The sequence below is a fragment of the Excalfactoria chinensis genome, chromosome Z, assembly GCF_039878825.1.
Source record: "Excalfactoria chinensis isolate bCotChi1 chromosome Z, bCotChi1.hap2, whole genome shotgun sequence".
NCBI lineage: Eukaryota > Metazoa > Chordata > Aves > Galliformes > Phasianidae > Excalfactoria > Excalfactoria chinensis.
In genome coordinates, this window is record NC_092857.1 from 58,728,888 (window position 1) to 58,755,552 (window position 26,665).

Genomic DNA, 26,665 nt, shown 5'->3' on the forward strand with positions numbered 1-26,665 from the left:
CCAAATGTGTATCATAAATCAAGTACAGGTCAGCAACAGGTTTTATCAAGTTTTTGTTTTATCTTAAGTAAACAGATACTTTCAAAAAGATTCCCTTTTCTATCTCTAAGACTAAAAATGAATTCTTTAAATAAGTTTGTTGAAATGTTCTCAGGACTTTCATCACTTTAAAGGTTAAAATGGAAATACTTGAAGCATATCTATTAGCTTTGTGCATTTTTCTGTAGCTGAAGACTCATTTTCACCCATACTAGGTACTTAGTTATTTGGCATAGAAATGAAGTCCCAGTCTTCACAGAATTCCCCTTTTATCTAATTTCTTTCTATTGAAGAAAAGTATTTTTAAACATAAGCATCAACATTCCTTTGTTATTGTCCTACACTGTAATGTTAATATTTAGTTTAGTGAGTTTATGAGGCAATAAAACTTCAGATTTCATAACACTTCTGAAAATAAATTGTTATTCTGCACCCAATATAATTTTTAATTTGGATTTTTTGAATCTAAGTCTTATTATTTATATAATATGAATATGTTACTCTATTGTTTGGTGGAATATCTATTGCTAGCCTCTGCATCCAATGTGGGTCTTTTATTGGCTGTATATTTAAATCTGTTAAACATTGCTCTAATATGGTCCCGGTGAGTATTTCCAATCATATTGAAATAGTAAAAAAAAAAAAAAAAAAAAAAAAAAAAAAAAAAAAAAGTGTCTGCAAACTAAATTAACTGATTAGATCTATGTATTATATTCAGTCATAGTTTGCTTTTGCTTGTTTTCCTATCATCCGTCTTTTCTGGTGTTGTTTTTTTTTAAATATATTTTGACAACTTCTTTTCTGCATTTTGCTTTCTAAACACAGCTTATTTTAATGCACCTTAATTTTCCATTTGTTTCTCCTCATAGTAGTACTGCTTTTACTGGTAGTTCTGTACAAGAAACTGTTATTTCCTCTTCAACCAGACTGTCAACCAAAACAGTATTGTAAACAACTTACAGAATACCAAGGCCCTGCAAAAAGTGTTTCCTATTACTGAAAAAACTGCCTCACCAGTTTCCCGTCATCTTTCCTTACCCCTTAAATGAGATGAAAATTCATTCTGCACTTTCTTCCTGTTTTAAAAGTAGTGCATGATTCCCCAAAGTCTCCCAAAAGAGGACTCGTTTTCTTACTTGTTTTTTGTTGGTGGTGGTGGTTTTTTTTTTCAGTGTACTTTACAGATAACGTGTGAATGATATCTGTTTCTTCTAGTGTCAGAACTTTCAAGATATCTAAGTTTTAGTCAGAAGGTAGGAGGTCCTGCTGGTACAATCACCAGATCATGACCTTGGCAGTAATGACATGCTTGTACCTGTACAAAATACTAAGTCATCTTCATACGTCTTAACTACTGTTGAGCACTTTATGATTGTTTTTTAGATGTGCCGTTTGCGTATAATTAACATTACAAATGTGTGATTGCAACTATTATTTCCAAAGGAAATAACGTGAATATTTTTATAGTGCATACATGAATGATAAAATTGAAATAAATGTGAGTTGCGAACATGAGGCGCACAATGATTTAATTAAAATAATCTAAGTGTGCATTTTTATTTATCATTAATATTACAACAGCATATGTTGAGCATCTGAGAATTGTAGCATTTGCAGAGAAACTAAATATCTAATGCTAAGTTAGAGCTTATTCACTCATACTTTTGCTAAGATTATTATATGATTATTATTTCTTTCAGAAGATCATATTCAGGTTTGACCTGAGCTCTTTGTGTTTGGTACTAAAACATTTCTGGGAACTGTTGCTGAAAGTAGAAAACTCCATAACCTCAAAACCACAGTTGGGCTTAAAGCCTGTATTATTTTAAATTATCTTTGAAGTAATTGGTAGAATGTCTTAAATAGTTTTGCTCAATGTGCAGCCGGAGCCAGGTTTCGTGGCAGAAGGTAGTGAAGTCTGCTAGATGTTAAGGGACTAAAGCATTAGTAAATCTGCATAACTTCCAGCAGGTCAGTCATTCTTCTCTCTTTGAATCTACTTTTCTCAGTTGTGAATCCCTACTCTCATTTCCCACTGTACTTGAATTTACCAGAACCTCAGGTTATGTGGTTGTACAAAAGAGCTTATTTTCAAAACTGAAGTTTCCATCAGCAGTGTAGTTGTAACTGGCTTAAGCATCTTAGCTTTGATTTTGAATACAGGTGGGGTGTAAATAGCAACATAGTTGGGATCTTCAGTAGCTCTTCTTTCATATCATTTATCAATGGAAAGAAAGTTTTTGAAAGCTGACAGTTCAGACATTAACAGGTAAATTACAGGGCAGATGCTGCATTTCAGGAAAACCATTACATTCTTCCGATTCGTCAGAAAAAAGCTTGTAAAGTTTATAGTTTCACTGTCATGAGTGGCACTAAATAAGAGAGAACTCTTGTGCCATTAAGAAGATCTTCAGAGCTTCGAAATACACTGGGATCAATATCTGTGCTATTTGAAGCATTAGCTGCTTCTTTGACATGCCCAGTGATTACAGGAAAAGTAGGGAGACAAAATAGATACATAGTTTGTAGTTTTATGAAGCTTATTCATGAATGGTGTATTTCATGGTTTTATATTTTTACTCAGTTTCCTTCATTTGTTTGATGATAGTAATTCTCTTAGTGCTCCAGCCATGGTGAAGTACATCCAGGGGTGTAGGATGTACTTGTACATGTTTGGAAATATTAGCAGTTATTCCTATGCACAAATTCTCAAAATAAGTTACACTCAAGCTACAGGGTATGTGAATTGTAGTCTGTGTTTTAAAAGATAAAGTGTATTCAGGTAGTCATAAGAAGGGAAGCACGTTCTGAAAGCATTTTCTTGTGAATGAAAAAACAGCTCAGTAGGAGATAAGGTTTCTCTATGTTACAGTAGCTCATTGGATCAGGCAATAAGTAATATTTATGTTATATTTTTAATGTTCTCCTGCATATTGCCAGCATTTACTTAAAGATTTCATTTTGTGTGTTTTGTGGTTTGTTTATTTTTTCAAGTTTGCAAGTATGTTTATTACTCAGTTATTTTATTCTCAAATATATCTCTTTCACAGGTTAAAAATACTAACCTGTCTAGAGGCAGATTGTACGTATTTGAAGAATTAATAGAAGAACATTTATTATCTGAAGTGATTATGGAACTTTCTGTTGGTCAGAAGTACTCTCTACCTCCCGTTCCACTTTTTCATTCTCTTCTTGAACATGTCCTGTGGGTGAGAACAGAATGTTTAAGTATTACAAAAGACTAAAACGTTATAAATATTAAAGATGGAGTTATTATCCTTGCTTCTTACAGTATGGTTACAGCTTCATAAGTCGGTTGAAAGTAATGCCTCTTATTTATTTCTGCAGAAACTACAGTGAAATGCACATTAGAACTATTTGGTTGAGAAAATTCTCAGCTGCAAAACACTATTTTTCAGCATTGTCACCACCACTAGCTATGCATTTTCACCAGTGATGTACAAGAGCCTGCGTGGTGTACTCAGAATAACCTACAACAGGGGTGGTGACCCACTGTTGCCACTGTTGAAACATACTACTGCCTCACTGAGCTCACATCCACTGTTTGCTCACCATCAATGTTCATCAAAGACAAGTAAATGTCAGCAGGTGCCATTTTTCCTCATGGCAGTGGTGCACCTTTGCTTTGTCTGCTTTTCCATGTCAGACACCATTTTGTCAGACTGTCCCTATGCTCCCATCTATTGCATGGCAACAAAATGTAATGGGATATTGTAGGGAAGCTTCTGCCTTTACTGCCATACCGCCAACATCCACCTCTGATGTTGTGGGCCAACATAATAAAATAGGAGGCATTAGTTTCGGAGCAGCCTCCATATTAACCATTCAAGTTCATCAGTGTCTTAGTGTTAATGTAACCTAAAAGGGGAGGATTTGAAATGTGTTGGTTTTTATTATTGATTTGCAAATAGTATGAATATAGCCTCCAAATATTGTGGAAGAACTGGCCCATAGGTTTTTTCATTGCTTTTAGAAATAACACTTTTGCAACATATTTTTTTTAACCTAGTAGGCTATGGATAGAATATTAAATGGAAAATAAGCTTTGTTCTAAGCACTAACACATTCAGCTGAAATAAGATTCTAGTGTCAATTGCTTTTTTGTTTTACTTATTGTAAACTCAGAATTTTGCTGCATCTGATTCTGCATTATGTGTTACTTCACTGATTTAATTTGGCCACATGAAATTGGATCATTTTGTAGCAAATAATATTTCCTTGTTTTATTACAGGAAAATACTGATGCAGTACTTTGTGCAAAACTTCGTCATGTTTTGGACCTTGTTCTCCAACATGATCCTCCTTGGAAATCTACATCTATGTTAGGATATTATTTAGATCTTCTTCAGTGTCCTGTCTGTAAGAAAGGCACGTGGAACTTGATAGAGATGCTTGTAAGGTAAAAAAAAAAAAACAAAAAACAAAAAACAACAATTGTTTAGTGAGATAGTAGATGCAATAGTTATGTTTTTCCAAACATGATTTATGTTAACTTGCGGATTTGTTTTAAACTTTTCAAAATTATAATAATCTGTGTATTATTGCTGTTTCTTGTGTGTATATATGCATGCATATACACAAATATATCTGTAGTTAGGTAGCAAAATTTAGTCTTATCAGGCATCAAGCTTCTTGATCTACTTTGATTTTATTTATAATTTTTACTGTGTTAAACAAGAGTGACTCAATCCCATACATCTACGAACACAAGATTCAGTATACAACAGCTCTTGAATAGCTGCTAGAATCACTGTAATTGGACGGCTAATAATTTTGCTTAGGAATATGTCACATACCATTGGAACAGAGGAGAGTTAATCTGTTAGAGCATTTTTATCATATTTATTATATTTTATCTTTTAGTACCTCCTTGCGGAATTCTTTTTTTTCTTTTTTCTTTTTTTTTTTTTAATATGTTTAATTGAGCCATACAGTCATGGAAAGGAACTTTAAAGGTTGTCTAGTCCAATTCCCTTCCAATAGTCAAAATTCTAGCCAGAAAAATTTTGCATGCTTTACTTCAGAATTGTCTTTATCATGTCAGACAAGCATTAGATTTCATCAAAACCTGTATTCCTTTCAAAATTTAGCGAATTGCTTATAGGATGTTACAGTGTCAGTGAAATACTGCAAGACTACCATATGATTAAAGGATTTGTAAGAAGTTCTGTTAAATCTAGTAATTGCACAATAACTCAGATAGAGACAGAAAAATACAGTTATACAGAAAGCAGTTTAGTTTACGCTATAATACAGAGCCTTCATCTCTATAACACAAGGCCCCAGCAACAAGCATGTTTTTGGAGAAAGTGTAGCTTTAAAAACAAAATGTTTGGCTTTAAATTATGAATGTTGCTGATGAGTAAGGTATTGTCAAAATTGTCAAAAGTCAAATATGCTTCCCTTCCCAATAAATCAGACTGTCATTTCTGTCATACAAATGGATTTTGTTGGTGTTTGTTTTGCAGGTCTTGCCTTTATTGCAGAAACATTTGTCATGCAGTCCCAGTTTCAGGGAAAGCAGATGAATGGAGGACAGTTCTCAAAATGCTATTGAAGTTTTTCTTTGATTTAGTAAAAGCTGAAGTAAAATTTTTGACAAAGAGGTAGGCTTTATAGGATAATATTCTTTTTCTACAATTTTACATGCATTTCTGTATCTGCATCAGGTTGTTTCCTGATTTTTGTGTTTGTAATAATACTCTGTTCCACCAGAGTGCTTTGTAACTGGTATTGTTTTTTTTCCTAGTTGTGCTTTAAGATCTCTAGCTTTTCACAGTATTATTATTTCACTGTATTGCAAGTTTCAGTAAGCATTTAATGTTGCTCATAAAGCGTAGTTTTTAGCTTTGCATTGCTTTCATATCCATTCTTAAAGTTAGACAAGCAGTATTTTCAACACGCTGATATTAAAAAAAATTCAATTAAATGTTATCTTTCGCTAGGGAGATAATTATCTTTCCTTAGTTTATGAAATATGAAGAAATCTTGATTTTGCTCTCCCTTTAAGTAATAAAGGCAGCCTTTATATATTAGCACAGTATTAGAATTCCTTCAGTTTGACTTTAATAGTCATCATTATTTTACTTATTATTCATCAGAAATTGTCTGATCTTTCCATACTTAAAAATTACCAAATCTTTATATGTTTTGACAGAAGGTAAGGCTTCTGTCTAGTAGCTACAGTAATCAAAGTGGCATAAAGATTTAGGTTTTTCCACGTGCTTTTTTTTTTTTTTTTTTTTTTCTTTCTTTTTTTTTACAGTTTGGTTGAAGAGACCAATTCACAGCACCAGCAAGTAATGCCACAGACAGTTCTTCTGAAGACCTTTTGGTTGGAAAGTGAAACCTCTGTGCTTTTCACCAAACACATAAATATTCTAGTGGATTGGGTCATACTTTCCTATAGAGAATTGGAAAGAAGAAATGATGTGAGTATGAATTTTATGCTTTAAAATAATGAAGACTGACATTTTTTTAAAAGACATTTCTTTGTTCATTCCTTTGTGAGGAATTATATGTAAGTATCACAGCTGCTTGTTATATCTACCTTTTGTTGTGAAGCATGCTGGTTTTTGCTCCATTAAAGGAAATGAATTGATCCATAAGATTCTCATATTGATCTGCAGAGAAGAAACGAGTCATGAGTAGCTTATTGGCTACATTCAGATCTTCACATGCCCTTAACCAGCAGGTATTACTGTAGTCATTAGGGACACGAGCTTAAAACATTCTGTCAAACAATAAAGTGTAACAAAAGAGATGATTATCTTATTTTACAGTGATTGTATTCAGGAAATGTTGGAAGGGGAAAGCTAAGAAAACAAGTAGTTTTTTATCGTTTTCTATATATACACATTTTATTATTTTGTTAAATGCCCCAATTACTTCCCAAGTGCTTTAGTTTCGTTTGGTGTCTTACCTAGATCTTTTCATAAAAATGCAATTGAAGGCAACTTAATTGCTGTTCTGTGACCTGCTGACCAGCAGGACATTGACCTGAAAGATGCTGAGTGTCCTCTATACCACCTCTTTCTTTTCAGAAGCTAGAGGCCTAGTAAAACATCTTTGACTTCTAGATTCTCACATAAAATACAAACTTACTGCTGTCTCTGCGTTCTCTTTTAAATTATTGTGGAAGCACAGAATAAATAGATACTTCATTCACTTTTTCATTACAGTAACGGAACAACAATAGAAAATCAAGTGTTAGGGAGAAAAAAGCACTTTCAGTATAATAGCTACTAGTTCTTCATTATGTAAAGAAAGCAGAAAGATTAAACATAATGAGTGTTTCACTCATCTTACCTTGCCAGACCTCCTACCTTTTTTTTGAGGGCTATCAAAGCCAGATATTCTGAAACAGTTCTGCCTTTTATCCTTGGTCAAGATATTAAAAAAGCATCTAAAATTAGGCTTCTATACCCATATTTATATTAAAACAACCTACTTTTTTAAAGGTCCTGAGCACCAGGCAGGCTTACATTCAGTTGATTTCAGTGACCATTCTGTTTCTTTGGAAAATGAGACTGCTTTTATATGTTTCCTGGTGTTGAGTGTGTGGTTTAAGTGTGGACTCCATTTTCTTTTTATCTACCATGCCTTTTTTTTTTACCAGTTCTAGTACTATAAGCCATACCTTTATTATAAACTGTTCTATGCATAAGCAGAATAATCTCTTGTGGCAGGCAGAGCATACTACTTAGATGAAAAACAGAGGAATACTAAAATACAACATAAACGATAGCCCTGCCTCGTTTAGGTTATGGGTTGTTTAGGGTTGTTTTTTTTTTTGTTGGGTTTTTGTTTGTTTGTTTGTTTGGTATTTCCCACTATATTACCTGTAAGTATATGTATAAGAATTGTACTTTTGTCACAAAGCCTTCTGGTTTTTTTGCCCGTTGCTTTTCCGTTTTGATCTTATGTGCTATAACGTACAATATCCCTACAGATGCAAATTCTACACTTAAAAGCAGCATTTCTACACTACAGTATTATCTTTTAATCTTGTATTTTTATAACACATTCTTCTTTCCTTTGCATTCTTTGACAAAAACAAATTCTAAACCGAAATGCTGTGTTTTTACATACAGAACTCATTTCTTTCAACACTCTCAATTTTGTTATACTAAACTTGAAGTACTGATATTTCTGTATATTCAAAGAGTTAAATAACATAGTTGGAAGGCGAAGAAGCCAAATGACCAGTTTCTCCCCCATTATGCAATCAGAAGAAAAACGTGTCTTATTCATCTATTAATTTTTTAAATTATTCTAGAAACAAATAAATGCATATATAAAAATATATGCCAGTACTGCGTGCAGAATTTTTCACTCATACATTTTAAGGATATGATTCACTGTTACTGCTTTCTTTTTGTTTTTTATTAAGCAGCTGTTCACTTAAGTGGCAGCACATTGGCAATATACACTTAGAAACCAAAATCAAAGGAGTGGCTTAAGCAATCTTCTATCTGTATATCAGATAAATTATTTGATAGTACAGTGTGACCATATCTGCCTGCTTACACATGATTATTAGCTAGTGGAAAGAAGCAAACATACAACAGTATGCTGAAATTTTGTGCAGTTGTACAGTACATATGAAAGTACATATGCATGGAAACAGAGAAGTTCACAAAGTTTTTGAGGACCATGTCTAACAAATTCATTTCTAAGTAGTAAAAGTGAGGTTTGTTTCTTTGTTAGATATTGAGATAGAGGCATCTGTTTTTATTTGATTCAAAGAAACTGCAGCAAGTCAGCACTATAGGGGAAGAAACATATCTGTATATTTTTCTTCACCTCTCGGTTTCTTGCATAAAAGTATGTGATGTATGTATGTAATCATATATATATTTATATATGTGAAAAGAGCGATCCAGAAACAGTTGTAGTAAGAAAGAAATTTTATGCTGAAATTTGGAATGAGAGCTGCTTTATTTCTTGGAATAAATGCTGTGTAGTTGTTTCCTTTTCTAGGACTCATAACCTCATAAACAAAGAAAAAGAAAGGATAAAGGACTATAAAGATCATGGTTACATAGATGAGAGGTTATAAGTACAGACATAGGTCAGAACTAGCTGTGTAAATGAGGGGAGAACAGTGGATGCGGTGTACCTTGAATTCAGCAAGGCTTTTCACGCTGTCTCCCACTGCCATAGATCAGCTTAGGAAATGTGGGATATGCAAGTGGGCAGAGAGGTGGACTAAGAACTGTGAGCTCAGAATATTGTGATGCATAACACAGAGTCTTGCTGGAGGACTGTAGCTAGTGGTGTTCCTCAGTAGTTGATACTGGGTCCAGTCTTATGCAATGTCTTAAATTACTTGGACTGATGACAAGGTTGCTGATAATACAGAACTGGGATGAGTAGCTAACACACCAGAAGGCTCTGGTGCTATTTAGCAAGACCTGGACAGGCTGGAGGGTCGAGTGGAGAGGAACCTGATGAGGTTCTACATGGGCAGAGGTGGAGTCTTACACCTGGAGAGAAATAATTACATGCATCAGTACAGGTTAGGGGCTGACCTGCTGAAGTGGAGCTCTGTGAAGAAGTACCTGCATGTCCTGATGGACAGCATGTCCTGACTGGCCATGAGCCAGCAGTGTGCTTTTGAAGCCAAGAAAGCTGATGGTATTCTGGAGTGCATTAAAAAGAGCATGACCAGCAGGTCAGGAAGGTGATCCTTACCCTCTGCTTTGTCCAGGTAAGGCCACGTCTGGAGTACTGCATCTAATTCTGGACTCCCCAGCTTAAGAAAGGCAGAGAACTTCTAGAGAGAGCCTAGCAGAGGGCCACAAAAATTATTTGGGGCCTAGAGCATCTCCCTTACAAGGAAAGGCTGAGAGACCTTAACTGTTCAGTCTGGAGAAGACTGAGAGGGAATCTTAACAATGCTGTAGAGAACCTGCTTTAGGCATTAGACTAGATGATCTCCAAAGGTCCTTTCCTATTCCTACACTTTGTGATTCTGTGATTTGCTTTCATGTTAGATAGAGTTTTCCTTATTTGAAATAAAAAATAAAATTAGTAACATGAATTTGAGTGCCCTCGCTCATTACTGTGTTAATCTGCTGAGTCAACTTGATGGAGAAAAAAAAAGAAAAAAAAGAAAAAAAAAAAAAAGGAAATTATCCTTGTATATAAAAATGTGGAAGCAAAAAATGTATATTTTCCTACTCTGAAAGCTTTTTGAATCAATACTCAATATCAAGCTAAAATCATAGAATCATAGAAATAATTCTATACATTATACAGTTTGAAAGCAAGTAAGTTTGGTAATGAAACAGCATGGTTCCTTGAAAAATAGCCTTTAACTCAGCTTTGGAACTTAGAAACGTGTATTGTTTTTAACACTGTGTAGCCATTCAGTTATTGCATCTTTTCACAGTGATACCATGTCTATGATGTTATCAAAAATGCTGTTCATCCCACAGCTGCAGGTTTTTTTTCTTCCTTTCAGAAGGTTGTCTTATGTAATCTGACAAAGGAATGTAAAAGAGATATGTTCTGTTTTTTATTTGCATCATATCACATAGTTCTGATGGCCTTCCTAACACATTTCAGGCATTTCAGTGTGGTATAAATTCACAGAACTGATTGTCCTTCTGTCAGTCCCTTAAACTGTCTTGGAAGTATGTTTAAGGCACTTTTAGAGTTCTGCATTACACTAAAAACATTGCAGCTCATAAAAAAATCCTCTGTAAAGCATCTCTAAAATTTCTGTAATTCAAAGTGAAAAAGTTAAGATGAATTTTCTTATGACTTAAAAGCTTTCCAATGAAAACTTTTATGTGTACTAAGACTTATCTTGCTGGAGCACTGTAGTTGACGGAGGAAAGCATTAAATGGAACAGCAATACAGGAATTGCCTTTGCCACGCTAGCAGTCATCAGTTGCACTGATATGACTAACACGGTCAACAGTCTCTTCCCACTTCAGTGCTTTTTCTCGATGAGATAGTATTGATTCTCAACACTAACAACAGGGAAGAGGGTTTTGAAGAGAAAAAAGTGCTTAACTGGTTGCTATTCAGTTAGCTAAGTATGGTGCAGAGGGTTGACCTCAGCTGGCAGGCAAGCTCTTGCAAAACTGCTCTCCCCACAGCAGGATGGGGGAGAGAAATGGAAGGGCAAAAGCAGTAAAACTCATGAGAAGTGACAGGGATGGTTAAGTAAGTGTAGCAAAGGTGTGCACACAACTGCAGGAGAATAAGGAGTTAGTTCACTACTTCCCATTGGCAGACAGGCACCCAGAAGCTTCCTGGAAAGCAGGAATTCAGCACACAGAGCAGTTACATGGTAAGACAAATGCCATAACTCCAGATGTCCCCATTTCTTCCCCACAAGATTTTCATTTTGAGTATGATGTCATATGCTATAGACTATACCTTTTGTTAGCTGAGGTCATCTCCTGCAGCTGTTTCCCCTTTCAGTCCCCTGTTCATCCCCTGGAAGTAAGCATCGGGGTTTTCTTTCCCAGTTAGCTTTCCTAGCCCTACAAGCATTTATTGCAAAAATACGTAAGCCTTGATGCTGTGCATGCACTGTTCAGAAATAGGAAAAACACTGTGTGTTATCAATGCTCCTTTGGGAACAAATTCAAAGCAAAGCACCATAGAGACTGCTGTGAAGAAAATGAATTTAGTGCCAACCTGACCCACTTGGGTATTACAGGTAAAAATAAAACTGCAGTTCTGTTGAGAATGTTTTCAGAATAATTTGAAATACTGTTTGTAACAGTACATTATTCTTAGGAATTTTAGAAGTACTTGTTTAAAGGGAAAAGGGAGACACTCAAATAGTTTCAAAAACAACTTCATTATTTGATGATATATAGAGGAACAAAATGTTAAAAATTAATTGGGTTCATGCTTTGTTAAAAGTCAAATAATAAGTGGTGGAATCAAAAACCGTGATTTGTAAATATTCTCAACTCTGGTTGTTTGGAGTCTAGTGTTCCAGTGAACGATAATCATGTGCTTTAACTAAATGGTGGTGTGAACAAAGATTTCTTACGTGGAAGTATTTTTACTGTATCCAAAATTGCCTTTGGCAGTAGCATAGAAACTTATGTCATTTATATGGGTGACTTGATTTTTCTTACTCAGAATAAGAGTTTTGATATAATGTTCTAAATATTGCGTTGCGTGTGTACAAATGAGTTGCTCTTCTGAATTTACTTTGTTACTGACTTGCATACAGGGATTGCTTAGCTTTCTGTGAATTTATTCTTCTCAAAGTATTGTTGCTGAAAGTTCTTGTTATGTGTATTTTTTTCTTTATGCCAGTTTGATTGTTACAATATCAACTAAATTTAAGGAAATCTCCAAGTTTCAAACAACTACAGGGTTGTAAAGCTGTAAAAGAGACTTGACATTAAGATTTGGCCTGTTGAGTTTGGAAGCTGAAGCTGTTTATTTGCACAGTGAGGTTTTGTCACACATGGTAGCAGTTCTCTTGTCAAATGGAAATAACTGTTTCATTCTCCTTTTTAATAATGTACACATACATTTTCATTACTAGGTCTATATTGTTTTGTGGTTGAAATGAACGTTGGATATGTTAATATTTCAATATTTTTTAAAGAGATTCTTGCAGTAAATTAGAGTGTTTGTTTTTCTCATTTGTAATGATGTACCATTTACTTCAAAAAATTAAGGAGAAGCTCTTGGTTTATGCCATTTATCAAAATATCAGCTAAGCCTGTAGCAGTTGGCATGATCTAGGATGTCTTTTAGTGTGCAGGTACTTAGTTTAGTGACGGTAGTTGCAGCTCATGTATTATCAGCAAGATTTACATTGCCACTATATGTCTGACTTTGTGAAACAGCATTAATGTTTGCAGTGTTAACAGTCATTAGTTCAGTGTACTGCCCCCCAGCCACTCCCAAAAATACTTCACAGATCAAGTGATACAACAATGTGGTTTAGAAATTAAGAGAAACAGAGTAAATACTTTTGCTTTAGATCTACCTGCATCAGACTACATATGTATTTCCTTGGCTCTGTCACTTCTTTTAAAAATATCATTATTTGCTGCATCTTCGTTATGTATTTCCTTTGAATAACTATTGAGGATTATTTGCCCAGTACTTCGCTTTGGGGCCCAATGACCAAGACATATGCAACCTAAAGGAAATTCCAAGGCACTGGGGATGTTTCGAATTATTATGAGAAGATAGGGAGTAATTCATCTTTTAAAATCTTTAAATACTAGCTGAAACAAAATTCATTTTCATGTTGTTGACCAGCCATCTCAGTGTGCTGTGTTGTTTCTTAAGAGATCTCATTGTTAATGTAGGATAATGTATTAGAAAAGCACTGGGTAAAATAAATCAAATAGAGCTGAACAAAAAATGAGGAGTAAAAGCTGGGATCTATCTCAGAGATCACATTACTGACAGATTTTGTTTTACCAGTCCTTATAAGCCTTCGGTAACGTAGATTACCTCACCTCCCCACACAATATCTATTTGTAAGTAGGTTGCTCTGAAATTAATGCCTCTTATTTATTTCCATGGCAACTGATAAAAAGAGCACAATAGTGCTATTTGCTAGAGTAATTTCTCAGTTGCAAAACATTCTTTTTCAACATAGACACCATTGTTATCTGTATATTTTGCTAACAATGAAGGAGATCCTTCATAAAAATCTGCACCAGTAGAGGTGAGCCGCTACTGAAACACACCACCCACTGCCTCGCTGTGCTCACATCCACTGTTTGGTCTCCATAAACATTCAGAAGAATCAGTGAATATCAGTGGGTGACATTTTTTCCTCATGGAGAAATGCATCTCTGCTTCCTACGTACTTTCACATCAGTCACCATTCTGCCAGACTGCCCTTCTGCTGCCATATGTCTCATGGCAACAACATTTAACAGGAAGGTGGGAAGGTTCAACCTCTGCTGCCACACCAACACTCGCCTCTAGATGTCTTAGGCCAATATAATAAAATAGGAGCCATTACTTTCAGAGCAGCCCTTCAATTCTGATTATTCATTTTCTTTTGAAGAATAAGGAAGTCTGTTAGCTTTCTGGACAGCACTTATTTAGTTTTTTTGCAGATGATTTTGTGATCTTTTTATGATAAATTCTCGTCTGTGTCACAGTCACTGTTGCCTTTGTCTGTGTTCTTGATGAAGTTAAAACTATTTCAGTCTTTGGTCTTTGGCACTTTCCAGATACTGAGGAAATACTTTTCAAAGTTTTAAACCAGCCCCAAACATGTATTGTTCTCAAAGGAGTATAAGAACTGTTGATTGTGGTGTGAGAACACAACAAAAGACAGAAAACTTCTGTTTCTTTTAAATAATTCCTTGGTCAAAAACTACCCAATAGACACGTTTTTAGTGCAATTTCCCTCCTATCCAAAATTGTCTGTTGTAAAGTATGCATTCTCTTTCTCCAGAATACAGTGGGTCAGCAGGTGTTCAAGTGGATCCATAGTAATTCTGTGATACTTAGATAGTTCTGCTAATGTTGTCACATTAATTTCAAGTGTTCTCACTATGATGCGTGCATTTTTCCTTGCTTTCTTTATCTGCACATGGCCTTTCCTGCAGGTTCAGGAGAGAATATGGTAAGGTCCTTTCACCTGTTCCTTCTATATATGCATCTGCTGTTCTTTTAGTTGGTTTTGCATGGATTTTTTGTTTGACTGATTGATTTGCTTTTTGTTTGTTTGTTTTTCTAACAGAATACAGTTTCCTGACATACTTTTTCTGTGCAAGAGAGTAACACTGTCAACTGTCCAACCGGGCTCCTTTTTAGTACAGGTGTATGTGGTTAATCACAACAGGGCTTTGATTTTGTGTTGGTAACTTAAGGAAAAGAGAATCCTGATTGAACAAGGAGGATAAGATCTCTGTAATTTGCATGGCGTTTTAGAAAATAACTTGTATTTCTCCAAATCATTGATGTGGCTTCAATGAAATAATTAGTTTTGTTGACCTGATTTCAGCAGTTGGCTTTTGAGCAGAAAAAGAAATACCAGTGAAGAAGTGATATGGCAACACAGTGGGCTTTTATCTGAAGTTGTTTTCTGGTGTTATTACTGTCACATTATCAGCATGAATTTACTGTACAGTACTGGTCCATAGATACTCTTTTCTTTCCCTTTTAGGCTTTCAGACGTGAAATAGCTTGTCTGTTAAATGGAATTCTTGGAACTGTGGTGGATTATTGGATCGTCTCAGGTTTCCTTATGGACAGAAATGTGTTTCATCAAATAGCTAATGATTTAGCACACTACATTGCCATTGCCTGTGATGGTGAGTGTTTGAAATGCACCTGAGAATCTTTTAATCAGATACACTCAAGAAGCCCTAAATTAAAATTCCTAGTTTGCATCCAAGTTATATTGTTTTTTCTTTTGCAGCCATGCAGTTGTGCAGTGTGATGCATATGTGTGCAGGAAACTGCTTTGCTATGTGTACATCTGTGCGTATGTGGCAGGCTGTATGTCTCTTATAAGCAAAGACCAAATTGCACTGCTTTCTGATTAAAGTCCTTTTAAATAAATCTCTATAGATATTAATGTAAAATAGGGACAAGGTTAAACATTATGCTAGATAAAAATAAATGTCACAACTCAAACCAAATGCGATATCTACTGCAGTATCTGTTGTTTCAGCATGTAGAGAAGAAGAACTCAAGTAGACCAAGACCAAGAAATAATGTTAGAAAAACAACTCGGTGTTTTCCTATTACATATTCAAAAGACATTTCCATGTTTTGTGTTGGTTTTAATTAGAAAACGTTTGGAAAACTGTAACTCAACTTTTTTACCCCTGTATCCAGATTTCAGTCATGATTTTTTCTAGGAGCGTGCGTAGGCTTCATTTCAAGCACTGGTGCTTCTACTTGGGCACTTGAAAAGATTTGTCCTGAACAAAACTAAACTAAAATCTTAGTCTCTAGCCAAATACTTCCACTCTGGTCTTTCTTAGGGAGCATTATGACTTTTCTTAAGCACGTTATAATGTGCCTTAGATTAAAAGCAACAACAGAAAAACAACAGATCAGATGGACTTTATAGTATTTAAATCAATGGGGCATTTAGTTCTATAGCTTTTGCAGTGTCTCTAGGACTTTCTAGCTTTAATATATTATGAAAAATATTGTAAATAAATTTTGGTATTACTTTCTCACTTTCTTGCTTACAAAACAGAGCTTTTATGTGCTTCTTCATCAGTTCAGAGTATTCATGGAAACAACATTCATAGTCAGGATATAAAGAATAAAAGTTTCTTGACGAATTGGTGATTACTACAGCTTGGACAACAGCACTTATGAAAAATTATAGCAGAATTCTTGTAAGATACTGTCAGTTTGGAGCAGAATTCGTGTCTACCCTTAACATTTGTTCTTCCATTTTGCTTTGTTAGTTGATAAGCTCCTGTGTGAGCATTTCTCAGAAGTCTAACACTATGGCAATGCAGTGTGCTTCAGTAACCACCATTCCTTCTCTAAAAAACAAACCAAAACAAAGCAAAAGAAAAAAACAAACAATGAGATAGGCCAAAGATGATAGGTATATCTGAAAAATGTTGGGAATTTGTGCAAGGTCACTTTTAATACTGAATTCCTCTGCATAAGTTAAATTTTCTTTTTCTTCACGTTAGGTATTTTTTACCTGAATTGTGTTTGTATTATGTCTTGTGAAATTTTAAATTAAATCACTTGCGTAATTTCACTGAATGAATATTAATAATAATGAATAATCTCAAAATCAAGCTGAAACTTTTAAAATACTGGATTTTGAGTGGGTTTTTTTTGTTTTGTTTTGTTTTTTTTTTTAAGTGTTTGACGCCGTAAAAAGTGTTTCTTTGCATTTTAAATGCAAAAATAAGATGACTGTTCTGAGTAGTTGGTCTTCTTATCAGTTGATGGATAAATCTGTTTTAATAAGACTATTGTGGTAAGTTTCATGGAGAATAGCTTACAGACCTGCAACGGAAGAATTAAAAATCAGTAAGAGATATATTCTAGACAACTATACATGTACAGTTTTGTATATTCTGATTTTAAGGCTCTTTCTCTTCTCTTTGCTTTCACCCAGATGTTTCAATATGTGATTTTAAAGCATTAATTTGTTCCATACCGTCCCTCTGGCTTCAAATGTTTGTTGCTGAAGCGGTTTTTAAAAAAATGTGTTTACAGAGGAATGTAACTATTTCTACAGAACCTCTTTCTCTTCAGAAAATAGTAAGTAACTCTTACACTCCTTCAAAAAGAATTAGATTAATTAAAGTAATGGAAGATATCCTTCTTTGTGGGGTAAAATCACGTTCACTGCATGTGTACACTTCCACCTGTGGCAACGGCTGCATTTGTGTTTCTTTTTGCCTGAGGGCAGGGTTCAAAACAGTGGTGTAATTTTCTTGTTAAGGAACTGGTAACACATTGTAAAATTAATCTGTTTATGTGCAACTATCATGAGAAGTCAAAATTAAAGATTTTTAAAGTAATCTTTGATGTGAATCATTTGTCGCAATATTATATTTGTAATTAAGGAAAATGCACAATACTGTCGTATTTTAGTATAATAGTAGTATAATAGTTTTTATTGGATATTTTTTCCTTCAGATTTTTGAAGAGGTGACAGTCTATTGTTTTGCTGCTAGGTACAGAATTTGTAATTCTGAACCACAGTATATTGCTATGAATCTGTCCTCTTAACTTTCTCCTACTTGTAGACTTTATCTTGCCTTTAAGTCACCAACTGCGATAGCTTATTTGGAAATACAGGTTGAATTTTGCAGACCCACTGTTACTGGCAGGAAGACAGTCACAAGTCAAGGACACCATGCAGGAATGACATGACCTAATTTGGAGCCACTCTGCAGTAGCCTTAATAGTAAAGACTAATGAGAATAGGAAATTCATAACTGTTGCTATATGACCCAAAATTATATTGATGAAGTCAAAGAAAGACAAAGTTATACTGTTTGAAATTACTCCGTACCTAAGTTTTCTCAAACTTTACAGGAATTTATTCTAAACAGAGATTATTGTTTATTAGAACAATGCGTTTAAACAGAACACGAGCAAAAGACTGCCAGAATTTTAAGAAAAACCAACAAGATCTAGTATTTAACAAATGTTGTCAACATAAACACAGCGGCAATCACTGTATTTAGTATTGCCATGAATATTGATCACTCTCTGCTTCTACTTGAAAAAAACTATATTTTAGAATTTTATTGTGATTTTTGTGGCTTTCCTTAGCACAACAATTCTTTCATTCTTGCTCCATGCAATAAATATCAACTGTGGTCCAATTTTGTACACTCTTGTCACACAGCATCTTATCAACTATAATTTTCAGTATGTTAAGAGACTGCTTTCCTACTTGCTGTTGGTAATTGCACAGTGGCAGGTTAAGAGTCCCTCTACAGCATGTGACTTGCAGAATCATGGGTAATCTGTTAAATACTCAAAGCCTTCTTTAGTGATCACATACAATGACTGTATAATTATTGAATGAATTCCGTCACTGGACTATACAAAAAAACTTGCATGACTTTTTAAAAGAGCTGTAAGGTCGGGTTGGAAGCTCTGTATTTCTAGAAAGAAGCTGAAACTTCTACAAAGAGCACCGTAGAGCTAACTAACTAGCTTATTGCCTCCATAGTGTCAAGAAGCTTATTCCAATTCCCAGTTTAGAAGGGTTGAAGGAGGGGAGTAATTCTTTGCCAGATTGCTCCTTGGGTTTTTCTTTGTGGAGTGGGAGAGGAAAGCTTGTACATACTTCCATTAAGTAGCTTAGAATCAGTTAGCTTTGCTTCAGTCTTATGTCCAGCTGAAGAGGTGAAAATCTCAGCTGTGGAAAAAAAAAAAGAGTTGTAAAATTTTCCATTTTCTAGGCTCTTCGTTTACCACTGAGGCCATCTTACAGGAGCGAATTACAGCAATGGTTAAAAAAAGTATTACAGAGATGAAATTAAGCAGCCTGTATGTGTTAGATCCTTACAAGTCATGTGAGGGTCATGTTTATAAAAAACAGGGTGCAACAGGGCGTGGGTGGTAGATGACTGTTTTATAAGAAGTACAAAAAAAAGACTACGTTATAAAGTCACTGAAAATGTTACTTTTGCAACAGGTCGGTCCCTATTTTCATGCTTTGCGAGAGGTGGAGATATGTGAGACAAGAAAAATTCACAAAGCAAAGAAAATAGGGCATTGGCCATGCCCTGCATCTCAGAGGGCATTACAGATGCTAAATGGTGATGAGCAGAACCAAGTCAAAGTGCTGCCTGATCTACCGTAAGTAATGCCTATAACATCACCAGTTTTATTCTGCTTTGGGGGACAGCTTCTGACCCGACACATTTCTTGAACTTTATATGACCTGTTTTGTTGTCTGCAAATTACTACAGCTGACAGAAAGCTCAATTTTAAACCTATAACACCTCTGGGCTGGGATTCCCCCTTCCTTCCTGTTCCTCCATCTCAACTTACGCAAATAAAAGTAGTTATATTTTCCCAATATTTGATGTAAAGGATACATAGGTAAGTTGAACAATCCACAAAATTACCTTTTAAAAAAGTTTAATATAGATAATTTGCTTTTATTGCTGGATTAAGTATGGTTATAATTAAATTACATGGAAGTGTCATTAGGACATTTTAGAAATAACTCTGAAACGCATAGATCTAAGTATGATGCTTATATACTTTAAAGGCACTAAGTATGTTCATATAAGATATGAAACAGTGATTTTAGATGTGTACCCTAATCTTTCTTTTCAGAGACAGTAAGCGTCGTACAAGGAAGAGAGCCAAGGCTTCAGACACCAATGAGAATTGTTCCCCTTGGGCTGAAGAGGTGGATTTTTGCAGGAGAGATGCTAAAGGTATTATATATATCTGATTTATATTAGAGATTTTATATGGTTAGAATTGATGGTTTCAGATTTAAAAATCTTGACCTTACGAATGCTGGGCTAAAATGATGGCTTATGTTCAATAATTATTTTCTTATGGTCCTTTTTTAATGTCTGTTTGAAAGGAGGAATTGCATATATGGTGGAATAAAGCTGCCTTCTTCATTCCCCTCCCCCCCAGATATTAAATACAGTGTACAGCTTGTGTGAGCTCATTCTAGTCTTGCCCGTCTTACTTTGCTAATCCACCTCAACCTGTGCTTGGTAGGATCAACGTCTTCTGATTTGAAAGTATAATTTGGTCTTCATCGCTTTCAGTCCTAGACATTTTGTGAACAAAGACTGAGGAGTATGCTATGTTACATAGCTGTGTTAAGCATATGGACTGTTTTCTTCCAGGCATTCAGCCCAGACTATGAAAGGCATTTGGCTTTTGTCTTAGCTATACTGGAACCCAAGTACCTAAGGAATAAAACAGCACTGCAGTCATTCATTCAGTTCCTACTTATTACACAAATCTAATAAATTGTGCTTTACATGAGGCTTTACCCCAACAAAATGACTCATTAGGACTACTTTTTCTCATCTTTATCATCAGAAATTTAGCTGTGTCACTTAAAACACAGCTATATGAATCACGACACTCAGGCTTAGAAAAATCTGGCAAAAGCAACCTAGGATTGTGGATTATTACCTTATATTATTATATTATTTTATAATCAGAATTGTATCACAAACACTGAAGGAGAAAAAAACCCTCACTCTCTTTTGGGATTTAAGAGCGCTTCAGTAACAGAGCCAGACCATGCATTTTTAAAATTGGTTCACTTTTTCTTTATTGCTTTTGCAAGTAAAATTGATGTGAATTATTACAGGCTGACTTCTGGAAATAAAAGTGCACTGAAGGACTAGGGCATACAAGCAAAATAAAATAAAATATAATAAAATAAAAAAGCTGTTTTTTTCTATTCTTTCCCTGCCAAAATTTAAGTAGTTATCTACTGTTAAAAGAACGTGTATGAAGTTGAGAGATTTATATAATGAAGGTATTAATATAACAAAATACACTATGATAATCTTACTGCAAATGCTGAGGGATTTACCCTGAGATATTTTTCATTTCTGAGATGTTTGTTACATCATCTTTCACCTGGCATCAAGATTCTTCTCTGGCTCTCGTTCAAACCTAATCATGTGGTGAAAGCAAAACAGTGTTCAGAATGGGTCTGAACTTTTTATCATGCGGAGACTGATGGTGTCTTTACATACAAGCAGCAGTTCTCAGTTTCTTGCTGTTCAATTTTTCACACTTCAGCATTATGTGATACTAAGGCTTCGGATTTTTTTTTTTTCAGAGGACTTTCTTTTTATTATTATTATTATTAGGACCCCTTCATTTATTTCTCCCTCTTTCCCCCCTCCCTTGTTACTGTAGCCAAGTCAGACAGCCTATTGAGAAACAGCAAACCATCTGTTAACGGATTTGAAGTTCTGAATTATACTTGAGTGTGTAGAGGCACTCGTGCCTAGCCAGAAACATTCATTTGAATTAAGCTATAAATGCTGTGTAAAAAGAACCATACATTTTAACGTAGGTTCATGAATAAATTTAAGGGAGGGCAACTGCACTCTAAAGTTTTATTGCTTCAAAACCCAGCATTTTTGGTGTTCTGTGATCACTTGGTGCTTTTATAGTGTGATTGAAGCTTTAAACCTTGAACTGGGGGGGATATAATTCCTGTGTTAAACCATTTGCAATACAGTTTCATTTCTGGATCTCTGGTGGAACAGAAGCTCTGTGGGTTGGGTTTTTTTTTTTTGGGTTTTTTTTTTTTTTTTTTTTTTTTTTTTGAATTTTCTCAAAAGATGGTTAAACAGCATAAAGGAAAATCTTACTCATTATTGAATTTTCTGGCATATAGCCAGGACTCCTAGTTCCAGGCACTTTGATTATTTTCTTTAGTTGCTATCTTGCCTAGTCTAGTGTAATCTATTAATTTTTTATGGTAGGACAGACAGCCCTGCATGTAGCTTGCATAAGAAACAAAGTGGAGAGATTGATTCAGCTTCTCTCTTCCCCTGGAATAGACATTAATTCTAAAGGTAAGTTACTCATTTTCTCTACGGAACTAAGAAATTAAGCCAGATAAATAACTGTATTAATGTACTTCTGGGAATAAAGTTTGCAAACACTGCCTGTATTATTCTAAATAACACAAAATAAGGACTTCATACCAGAAATGACTGGAAGGTTAATTTGTAGCTGAGATGTGTTTAAATGTCACGTTTTCTATCGATTTTTTTAAAATAGCATTTAATTTTTATCAGGTGCTTTTCCGTTTACCACTCTGACTGTGATGAATACCAAAAAGTAAACTGTTTTTCTGTCTAATGAATTACATTATTAACATTTTAATACTACTACTGCTGTTTTAAAACTTCCCTTGATTTATAATTCAGACTATGCTGGCTGGACGCCTTTGCATGAAGCCTGTAACCATGGCAGCACAGTGTGTGTCAGTGAAATTTTGCAGCGTTGTCCAGAGGTAGACCTGCTCAGTCAAGTGGACGGGGTGACTCCTTTGCATGATGCACTGTCAAATGGACATGTAGAAATTGGCAAGCTGCTGCTTCAGCATGGGGGTGAGTGCATTTATGCTAACCTGGTTTAGGGAAATAACCCTGTTCTGAAGGCATGTGAAGTTTGTGGTTCTTTGACAAATAAATCTGTAAAGTAAATGTTAATATGAAATATTTATTTTAAAGTATTTTCAAGCCAAGCTATCTTGGCCACAATACAAATATTACTGTTCTGACACCTGTCTTTATCAGCTGAATAATGAGGGATTTCACTTGTTTTTCCAACGTGGTAATGTTTTTATTCTGCATTTTATTCAATTTACATTGTAACTATTATCTTCTTAAGTAACTAATAAAGATAAAGATTACCTAGTAACCAAGCAAAGCTAAGGATTTTCTTTTATTTTGACCTATTTTTACCATAATGCAGAAATAGATCAGTAAATCTCTGTATAACCACATATTTCAATATAAAGTTATTCAGCATTTACGAAAATTAATGTGATGGTCCTTGAAGAACACAATTTGCTTGGTAATTAGTTTAAGAAGGGGATCTATATTGTAATTGTGGTAGCTGCTGTTTAGGGATAATAGTGGGAGGGATGTGTAAGTTTCTAAGAAAAATACATTTTCCCTTAGGCTGGCACATGGTAAATATTTTTAAGAATATGTTTTGTTCAGTGATTGGAAACTTGTTGTATCTCATTTTGGAATATCTTGCATCAAAATAATTTACATGTTTTGTTTTTTAAAAAACGAAAGATTCATCTTGGATATCAACTCTTCTTTTAATTTGTTTACTAAAATGACAATTTGCACAATCTTTACTCTTGACCTACTGTGTCAATTTAATCTCTTTGCATGATATGCCTAGTCTTTACTTTTTTCAATAAGGATAATTCTGTTTGTAGCCTTAAGGTAAAATAGCACACTGTATTTAGATGGCCTATTACTTAATTAAGCTACAGAAAAAAAAAAAATTATTTCATTCTTGGCATACGACCCTTTGTATTTACAGTCTTCTCCTGCCCCCTAAAGGCTATTTCTGTCTGTTTGCAAGCACTGGCTTGTGATCGATACATTCCTCTGCAGTTCTACCTCTCTGTGTTTGCTGAGCTTGAGTTCTGGAGCTCCCAGGTGTTTTACGTGTCTACTGAACCATGCATCTGACATGCCAAGCCAATACCTGGGCTCAGTTCCATCGGTCTAAGTGATGCAATAGCCAATACTGCTGTAAGCCCAGCTCCTCAATTGGACGTGGCACTGCACTGACAGATGTGCATTTTTCCTAGGCTATTGTGAGGAATAGGTTGCAGATGATCCTGTTGTCCTAAGGGAAGAGCTCTACTTGCACTTGCATTCATCAAAGTTTTCTGGCAACTATAAAGCTGCATTCACCCTTATCTTTGCCTTTGTCACACTATGGGTTTTGGCCTGTCTAGTAGCTGACAAGACTATGGTGGAAGGCATATTACACTTTTAGTCTGTATTTAGTCAGCTCAAGTAACTTAGAGTACATCTCTGCAATAGTTTCTTGCATTGCTTTCCCTAAAGAAGTCCTTAAGTTGCAAAAGTTATGTTTTATGTATGTGGCTTTTGTATATCAATGTGGCTTAAATCCTAGCAAAGCTAAGACCTCTAATGCAGATATGTTGTGCACTGAATTACCCTTAGTAATTAAAATACATTTCTGAAAACATACAAAGTTATAAAATCACGTCATTACTTTAGCACAGTAATCCAGATCTGCATAAGCAGATTTATGTTGTTTTCACCTTTGAAAAGCATCACCTAAAGCTGTAGTGCTTCATTTTTTTTTTAGGCGGCTTTTCTTAAACTTACAAGATGTACATAAACTGTTTAAGTAATAACATCTCCATTGTACTAATAAACAGGAAATGCCGAAAGAATTTAATCTGAAGAAGTAAAACATGTCTCATTTCCTTACTTTAAAGCTACTTAGTGTGATAATTAGTTTTTGCAGAGATCTACTCAAAATGAATTTGTTCTTTAGTTAAGGAAAACCAGGCTTCCTATTTGAATGGTTTACCTTTATTCATAGCCTAATACTGGTCTGGCCACACCATCCAGGAAGGTAAAATAAAGACCTTCATAGTAAATTGCCATTAACTTTCAGGCAGTGTCAGCAAATAACCTAAACTGTAAAATGCTTGATGATTATGTGCATCAGTAATAACATTAACTGACTTTTTACATATTCCATGTATTGCAACTTGAAATTTTAGGATAAGATAGATTTGAATTTGTTTTCAGTTCTTTATAGTAATCCTTCATTTTCAGTACAGCAAAGCCAAGGAGAAAATTAAAACAATGTCATAAGCAAACTGTTTTTCTCTGCGTGTTCTAGATTGTGTTGCTCATGTCCACCTCATCAGTTGAATCAACATAACTTAGTACAAAAAGGAATTTAAAGAGACTCCTAGTTTCTGGCAAAAAAAGCTCCACCAACCCAAAACACTAACGTCTTGCTCAGCTGCCACTCTACTATTAATATTATTATTATTATTAATATTTGTATTTTTCTTGCAGGACCAGTCCTTCTACAGCAAAGGGACTCCAATGGAAAATTCCCACTGGATTATGTTCAGTCCCTCCAAGTAAAACAAGAACTTCTGAACATTGTTCTTCCAGAAGAGAATATTGAAAGCTTCTATGAACATACAGAAAAAGATTTCAGAAGTCAGCAAAAAGAGTTGTGGTTGATTTTATTTAACAAGATGCTGCTCAATTTTTGTTCTGTTTATAATCTGTTTTCACCTTTAACTCTCAGCAAGGTAGCTCTTTCAGATACGCTTCCAGTAATGACTGCTGATAAGATGAAAGGTACACTTCCTGCACACTGGTTAGTAGATACATACTTTAAAGAGCTAGAAACTTTTCAAAAGCTACCACAGTTTATTGAAGAGTTATCTGCATGCATGAGTACTTTTCCTGGAGAATGGATGAAGGCTTTATTAGCAACTCTGGAATCTGTAGTAAAGGTAAATCAGCTATTTGCTTAAATCCTTTCCATAGGTAGCTTCCATAACCAGTTGCATTGGCTAAATCATGACTGCTAACCTATGATATTTGGCTGATACTTCTTCTGGTAACTGAGGTACAGATGTCACAGCCATGCATGTTATTATCACCCATTACATCAGTACTTTCTTCTAGTGGGACCTGGAAGTCAGATGCATTGAATCAGTGCAATTTCTAGGCAATATCTGTCCACTCACAGAACACCTTCTAATTGTCAGACATCTCTGGATGTGTGACAGTACTTCAAGAGGTGCTGTGCTGTTTTGATCTTCTTCTGTTTTGTAGATATTTGCCACCAGTCTCATGCCATAGTTCTGTAAAATTAAAAACAGAAATAATAAAACTGTGTTTATAGGATCAGTGTAGTAGCATTTCTCTTGTCTTTGTTAGTTTGGTAGTACACAAAGATGCTCCAGGGCACTAATGGTCACATTTGTTTATGCAGACCAACTTGAGGAGTCTGGGTGTCACTGACTGGAGCTTTACAATGACCTGGACATCTTCCCTCCTCCTAAGCCAGTGATGCTGTAAAGGACCGAATGCACCTTTAGCATGAGTAATGATGTCACTAGCTCTGCTCTGACTCATGCTGGCTTGCAGTGATGATAAATCCTGTACATAAGCAGTGCATAAAGTCATCTTGGTAACACCCCTGGGATTCCTCCAGTTCAGATGCTGGTAGCGGTAGTGGTATAAATCTAGCTGTGTTGGCAGGGGAATTTACTACGGATTAGACAAGACAGTTTGAATATGTACTGGGCATCAGATTCTGACACTAAGTATGAATCTCCTTAAAAATTACAGCCGATTTAATGTGAGAATTTTGTTCTCCGTTTTGTGAATACATGCAAACTACACGTGATAAATCCTCTAAACTAATCCTCTAACCTAATTTAGCATTGTATGCTACATATTCTATCAGATGGTCCTTTTAATTAAGAAATAGAGAAAATCCCACGCTGTTCTTGAAAGGTATTGAGGCTCCTGCAGCAGCTGAGCTGTGTAATTGTGCTGCATGAGGTTGGGGGTGTGGAAGAGTTGTGTATTTTGGAGAGCTCTTGTCACAGAGTTATACTGCAATGACCAT

General features: G+C 35.1%; 1 protein-coding gene across 1 annotated transcript in view; it reads left to right on the top strand.

Moving 5' to 3' along the window:
- The window catches only part of SLF1 (SMC5-SMC6 complex localization factor 1), a 39,698-nt gene extending 13,750 nt beyond the window's left edge, over window positions 1–25,948 (top strand). Inside the window, exons 8-18 of the mRNA XM_072358873.1 lie at window positions 3,090–3,248; window positions 4,293–4,459; window positions 5,529–5,666; window positions 6,326–6,491; window positions 15,192–15,339; window positions 17,130–17,275; window positions 19,173–19,336; window positions 19,823–19,926; window positions 21,967–22,059; window positions 22,417–22,599; window positions 25,087–25,948. Of these exons, the coding sequence (XP_072214974.1) occupies window positions 3,090–3,248; window positions 4,293–4,459; window positions 5,529–5,666; window positions 6,326–6,491; window positions 15,192–15,339; window positions 17,130–17,275; window positions 19,173–19,336; window positions 19,823–19,926; window positions 21,967–22,059; window positions 22,417–22,599; window positions 25,087–25,559 (1,941 nt within the window). The 3' untranslated portion in view covers window positions 25,560–25,948. The remainder of the gene's footprint in view (window positions 1–3,089; window positions 3,249–4,292; window positions 4,460–5,528; window positions 5,667–6,325; window positions 6,492–15,191; window positions 15,340–17,129; window positions 17,276–19,172; window positions 19,337–19,822; window positions 19,927–21,966; window positions 22,060–22,416; window positions 22,600–25,086) is intronic.
- Window positions 25,949–26,665: the final 717 nt, after the last annotated feature.